Below are 7,068 nucleotides of genomic sequence, written 5' to 3' on the forward strand. Positions count from 1 at the left end.
TAGTACAAAAGCGTCAAACAACTATTTAACGCCCAATTCATTAACGCATCACCGTGGCATTTCTTTAAAATTGATGCGTTCAATTTCCATGCCGCACCTAAATAATTAATGAATTGCAAGTTGGTATTGCAGCGGCAATAATAGCTTTAACAGCAAGTGTAATGCAATGGGCGGACGTGCAGCATACCCGCTGGCCGCACGTAATTTCCTACATTCAAGTGAGAGATGGTGTGTCGTGAATAGGCCGTCCGAGTGCTTATCCAACTATAGAAATACAAAAAAATAAATAAAGGAGCCTAATTTGGGTGAAGCACAATTTTTTTTTTATACCCAATGATCGATATTCTGTAAATCTTAGGCTCGGTATCTAGCCTCTAGCCTCTTCCCTATTTGTACTTTCGCCACTGCACTACAGCTTGTGTTTTTTATATCCAGGATTTTTTCATGGGAAATGGTATTATTTTTTATTATTTCACTCAATTCAAGTTAGAATCGTTTCATTAACCCTTTCGGGACTACTGGGATAATACATCCCACCAAATTTCTAACTTTCGTATTTTCTTTACTGTGCATGCGATTGCTCATATAATTAGTCCCAAACACAGATTTAAGTGCCTATTTTCAATTGTAAACAAAAACATAGCGGTACATTTCAGCGCATAGACGCCGCATGACAAAGTATTTCGCAATATACGTGGAATTTGATCAGTTTTCTTCGGTAATTTGCTGAAATTAGTCGCAATAGAAGCGTGATCAACAAAAGTTGCATTTGTTTGTATAAAAACGTGTTTGGTTTGTTACATTAAATTCTTTAGTGGTGTTTTTTGCTATTATAAGGTAAGTTAGAATTAATTTTATAAAATTGGGACATATACTCCCAATAAGTTTTTTACGTGGGATGCATTGTCCCAATATGTATTTTACGTGGGATTGATTGTCCCAATATGTTTTTTAGATGGCGAAAAGGAAGCTAACTCAAGAGGATCTTGAGCGTATTATGTCTGAAGAGTCAGACTCGGATGTTAATTTTGAGGACTCTGGGAGTGAATATTTGCTTGAGAGTTCCGAATACACTGAATCTGCATCAGAAGCTGACGATAATATCAATGCGGCCACTGAGCCTACGGAGATAAACGACGAGATACTGTCTGTTACCCAGTGGGTAAATGTTGCTCCGGATAATTCTCAGAACTTCAATCCAAAGTATGAAATCCCAACTGAGCGAGACTGCAAAATTCTTCTCGATTTTGCTCACGATTGCACCGAGTTCAAAGTGTTTTCCACGATATTTCCTTACAGTTTGTGCATTCGAATTGCTGAATGTACTAATCAGCGTCTGACAGCTTTGAATCGCCGGGCTCAGTCAAAGCGAAATTTAACCGATCCGAATGAAATTCTGGTATTTCTGGGCATTTCATTAATTATGCATTATAATAAGTTGCCTTCTCTGAAGGACTATTGGAGCAAAAATCCATCGATGGGAAATTCAGTTATAAAAAACTGTATATCACGAGATCGCTTTTTATTATTGTCATCAAAGTTATATTTTAATGACTGCGATAAGCCCACCAACGCTTCTAGAGATTATTACATCTCCGATGTTGTGCAATGCCTGAAACAAACATTTGCAGCTGCTCGAAGTGAAAGTTCATTTCAGTCTATTGACGAATGCATGGTAAAATTCAAAGGTAGATCAAGCATGAAGCAATATATGCCAATGAAACCCATAAAGCGCGGAATCAAAATTTGGATGCGATGTGACTCGAAGACAGGATACACTTACGATCTTAATCTTTATACTGGTAAGGAAGCAAATCATGTGCAGTCTGAACCTACCACTCTTGGAGAAAAAGTAGTTTTGAAATTGGTTTCTTCAATACGTGAGAAGGATGTTTGTCTAGCCTTTGACCGCTTTTTTACCTCAATTAAACTGTTAGAAATAATCCCATACCCCGCACTGGGTACATACATGCAAAACAGAAAGAATACACCAAAATTTGTCGGAAAGTTGGCCAGAGGAGAAAGTCAGCTTCAAATCAACTCTGGCGGTATTTTGGCAGCCCGCTGGATGGATTCAAAAGAAGTCCTCCTAGCTTCAAATTGTCACGAGCCGTCGCTTGTAGACGTCGATAGGAAGCAAAAAGACGGATCGAAGAAGAAAATTAAATGTCCTAAAAGTATCAGTGATTATAACAGAATTATGGGTGGGGTCGACTTGGCCGACCAGAAGACAACCGTTTATGATTTCAACCGCAAGTCTCAAAAGTGGTGGAAAAAAGTGTTTTACAAGCTACTAATGGTTAGCGTCACAAATTCATGGATTATTTATACTGAACATAAGAAGCAAAAGTTATCACTGAAAGACTTTCTGGTCCCCCTTGCTGAATCAATGATTTTCGAAGGAAATAAAAGGCGTGAGACAATGCCTCGTCGACAGGGAGAAAGAACTCCTAAGCGCTCAAAGACTGATAGCCTCAACATTGGAGATCACTTGCCAGTGGAGCAAGAGAAGCGTTGCCGTTGCGTACGCTGCACTTCACTTGGAATCGAAAAGCGAACAAAAATGATCTGTTCTGGCTGTAACAACGCGTTATGCTACAAATGTATTGGACCCTTCCACAAATTAAATTAATAATTCAAACTCATTATATTAATCCAATTAATATGTCTAATTAGTATGGGATTTCATTAAAATATAGCTATTTTTCTAATATTTTATTTATTTCTCAAATTTACTATACTCGTCAAAAACTCTTATTGGGATTTTATATCCCACAGTAAATGTGTACTGGGATTATATGTCCCAGGTTAAAAGGACGATTTTAGGATTTCTGAGTATGCAGAACATAATTTTTTAGCCCAATCTTTCAGTATACGCAGGCATTTTTGTTGAGACTATTTCCGGTTTCCAAATAAAACTCCGTCCCGAAAGGGTTAAAAAAAAAACTTAACAAACTATTATAAAGACCTTAAAAAATTTGGACAATATAGTGAGAGCACTAGTTTGACAGAATAAACAACCAAAGATCATAGAAAACCAGGATGCTGGCTATGTTTATGGCTCCCTTATATTCTATGTCCTGATTGATAACGAAAGTGCTGTCACGTTTGTACGAAAAATTTTGCTTGGGCTAGAGTACAGGGAGACTCTTATTAAATTAATAAAACAAGCTTTGAAAATCGGGACTTAATCGGTACAAATATGCAAAATTTGGACACTTACACGTCCCGACTTTTAAAAAATATTCAACGGGACAATTTTTGTCAAAATCGATACTGTTCCGCCAAAATCGGTACAAATGGTCACCGTAACTATAACACGTTGTAAGTTTGTTTGTGTGTGTGTGTGTTGCTCACATGTTCGTCGGGATGTGCTTTGTATGTGAATTTATTGTTTCTTTAACTTACTGTTGTTTGAACTATTGAGCCAATTTCATCTTGTAGCTTCGTCTCATACGTACATGTGACTGTGCGAAAATTTTGTTCAGCATAGCATGCAGCAGTAGTCAACAACAGCAACAACAACAGCAGCAAGAGCGATGCAAAATGGTAAAATGCTAAAATTTCATTAATGTAGTTGCCAAAATAATTTGCATACATTTTAGTTCAAGCAAATTTAGTTTTATATACAGTGGTTTTGCAACAGGATTTAATTCCCAGTGTTATGTGCGCGTAGTTAGATGCATTTCTAAATATTTAAATTAAGTGCAATGCCTTTGGAACCTTGCCTCAATTAATCAACGCAGAATGGCGGGAAAGCAAGCGAAATGGGCTAAATTTATTAGCTTTCAATTCAAAAGTGCCATATTGAACTCAAAAGGTTTTCTTTTGGATAAGAAATCTAGGGTAGACAATTAGTACGATAAAATTGACAATAGTCTGACAAGACTAGAAGACTATGGCTTTTTAATTCGAAATCTATCCAAACAATGTTTAGGTTTGAGAACTAAAGAAATTATGAAGTTTTTACAAAAACAATAGTTTTTCGCGGCAACATCCAAAAGAGTTCTTTTCTAATAGCGGCTGAAGCTCAGCAGGCGGTAGTAACCTTCGCGGAGGTCCGAGTGTATAAAAAACCGGAAACTGTAGGTGCTAAATTTTTCGGACAATATCAAGACCAATACCACAAATTGGAAAAAATTTCTGTATTAATTTTAATCTGATTGATCGTAATAATCTTAATTTTAATCCTAATCTTAACCTTAATCTTAATCTCAATTTCAATTTCGGTCTTAATAGTAATTTTAATCTTATTCTTAATAGTAATCTTAATCTCAACTTCAATCATATTCTTAAGATTAATCGCAGTCTTAACCTTAAAATTAATTTTAATTTTAGTCTTAATCCTCATCATAATCTTAATATTAGATAATTTTAATCTTAATATTAATCCTAATCTTACCCTTAATCCAAATGTATATATTAATCTAAATCTTAATCTCAATCTTAATTTTAATCTTAATCACAATCTTAATCTTAGTCTTGATTTTAATTATAATATTAAGCTTAATCTTAATATTATTCTTTATCTTAGTCTTAATTTTAATTTTAATCTTAATATTAATTTTAATCCCAACTTTAATCTTAATCTCAACCTTAATCTTAATCTTAATATTAACTTTAAACATAATCTTAATCCTAACCATGCTCTTCCACCCCCAGTGATCCTCTCTCTTTCCTTCTCTCCCTGTTTGGTTCACTGGTGTTTGGATCCCAACGATCCTGTCGCTTTTTTGTTACATCGATGTCTACACTTACACCAAACCGAGCACAAAGGAGTTTCACTTCAAAATGTGTAAGTTCTAAATACATACATATTAGTTTATATTAAATAATTTTCTTTCTCTTGAAATTTTCTAATTCTTATGCCAAAGAACTTGCAATCACATCAAACTCTATTAGTTTTGATGAAAAGAGAGTCTACGTGAAGCCGCTGAGACCATCTAACACAAAATTTAACATTTAGCTGGCGGCGACACTGCCAGACCTACGTGAACCATGTGATATAATCATTTGGATTTTATTCCAGCTGAGTAAATTTTTTTCTTTTGCTTGTTATAGATCTCATTAAGGTAAAAGTCAGACCAACCAACTGCACATAAATAAATATAGAAGCTTGCTTACGTCTTCGCCATCTTCTCACGGATAAACTAATTGCTTAGGCACTTCTTCTAGTTTCCCAAATTTCTCATCCAAATGGCTTCCGCCCGTGGTATCAAAATCAGTATTTTCAGCCTAGGCTTCATAGCTTCCGTGCTCTTGTATCAGCACGTAGCATAATACCTCACCGGCTTTGAACAGATGAGCCGGATTAACATCTGCTGCATTACTTCTCTTGGGCGAGTGGAGAAGCCTTTGCTTACCTCTACACATTAGTTAGTTTGTCTTTATCAAACGCGCCACCTGTCGCTATTCTGATACCAAACGTCCATCATTATCAATGCAGGGACTAGCTCGGATATTCCTAGATAGAAGAAAGCAAATCTGACCAGCGTGTTTTGCATGAAGACTTCCACTTTGTGCTGCGTATTTCCCTGCGGCAGCGACACCGCACTCTTCGCCATACCAGCTGTTCGTGCGTGTGTCGTTGTATCGAAGCACCTCGTCGGCAGCCGAGGAAGGTGAAGTGAAGATTTGTGTTCATATGTGGCGGATCGCAAGTACTGGGGGTTTTAAATAGTATTACGAGATATTAGACTATTCTCAACGACTTTTGCTTCATAACTAATGCAAGTGTTTTATCTCTTCCCTGTCAATCAAATCTGCTGTTATTTGAAATATAAGGGAAGCGCATACATAAGTGTCCTATATATGTACCTACAAATATCGCGAATTGATACTGGATTATTCAGAACATAAACGTTTCCAGTTATATGTACATATAGATATATTTATACACCGCTTGCTATAGCTTTGGCTAATATAATTGGAATAAATCTAAATCCTTAAATAAACTCGGGCATCCCAATAAGGCCATGCAAGTGTAAGAAGTCATGAAGCCCTTGAAGGGTAATCAAATATCTGGCACTTTGGACCCAGTTAAAATAAATTATACTTACGATTAAAAAATTAAGCTCATTTTTAAACTCTACAAGGCACCCCAACCAAAAGTCAATTTGCCATCTCCTTCCCAAATATCCCAGATCAATGCACTTCAATGAGAAAAAAAACCAAAATCGAACCAAACAAACAAGCAGGAAATAAACTCACTTTAAGATCAGCTGAAATCAGACAAAGTATTGAATCTATGTGCTGGCGAATGAAGAAATTCCGCAAACATTTGATTTCGGTGCAAACGTACGCATACACATGAAGGCGCAATGAACTCCTCGAACTGTGGTAGAACCATGCAGACAAGCAGACGACAGACTGCCTGCTCGGGCTTGGTCTGGTCTCGCCTGATGTGGTCAATAGCCGCCTACATGCTCGAAAGCTCCAAACCTGAGTTAATTCATCAATTTATTTCTCTTATGTATTCCATCAAAGGAGGCATTGAACGGGCGGAGACCACAAGTGTTTGTGGCGTGGGTCGACCAATCTGGCCGATGCGACGCTAGTGATTGAAGAGAAACAAATATGTGGCGTTAGTAAGTGGAGAAATGCAGTGTGTTTAATGTATTCCAAAAGTGAGGAAAGAATGATACTCAAAATTGTGCAGAAACGTGTGGATATCAAGGAGGATAAAAATTAAAAGTGCAAATAAATTAGGCTTGCAAATTTGTGGCGTGCTGCTGTTGCGGCGATGAACCCTTTAATGGAATTGAACTCTGATTTTGAGGGAAGAAAGGTGGTTGCAAGTGATTTTATTTTCCTTGAATTGAGTCTCATGTAAATTCATTTAAATTTTGTTTCACATAGTTAAGATTTTCTGGTCATTTATTAATTTAATTGAGCTCCGTTGATCTGTCTTTAAATGGCCTAGGACAAATGTGGTTGTTTTTTCGATAGCCAAGCTATGTTCTTCGTTCTGTGTGTCCTCCAGCTTAGTAGATCCTTCGTCGCAGCTATTCTTTGAAGCAAATCGTTTTTTTTTTTTATTCTTGGTTATGCAGCACGGCGCATTCAAGT

The 7,068-nt window shown here is 36.7% G+C and overlaps 1 protein-coding gene across 1 annotated transcript; it reads left to right on the forward strand.

Moving 5' to 3' along the window:
• Nucleotides 1-997: 997 nt before the first annotated feature.
• On the forward strand, nt 998-2,632 carry LOC118741983 (piggyBac transposable element-derived protein 4-like). Its single transcript, XM_036473949.1, has one exon. It carries the CDS (start codon nt 998-1,000, stop codon nt 2,630-2,632), a length of 1,635 nt encoding a protein of 544 aa, XP_036329842.1.
• Nucleotides 2,633-7,068: the final 4,436 nt, after the last annotated feature.

The sequence above is a fragment of the Rhagoletis pomonella genome, unplaced genomic scaffold (assembly GCF_013731165.1).
Source record: "Rhagoletis pomonella isolate Grant_MI unplaced genomic scaffold, Rhpom_1.0 Rhpom_scaffold_00006, whole genome shotgun sequence".
NCBI lineage: Eukaryota > Metazoa > Arthropoda > Insecta > Diptera > Tephritidae > Rhagoletis > Rhagoletis pomonella.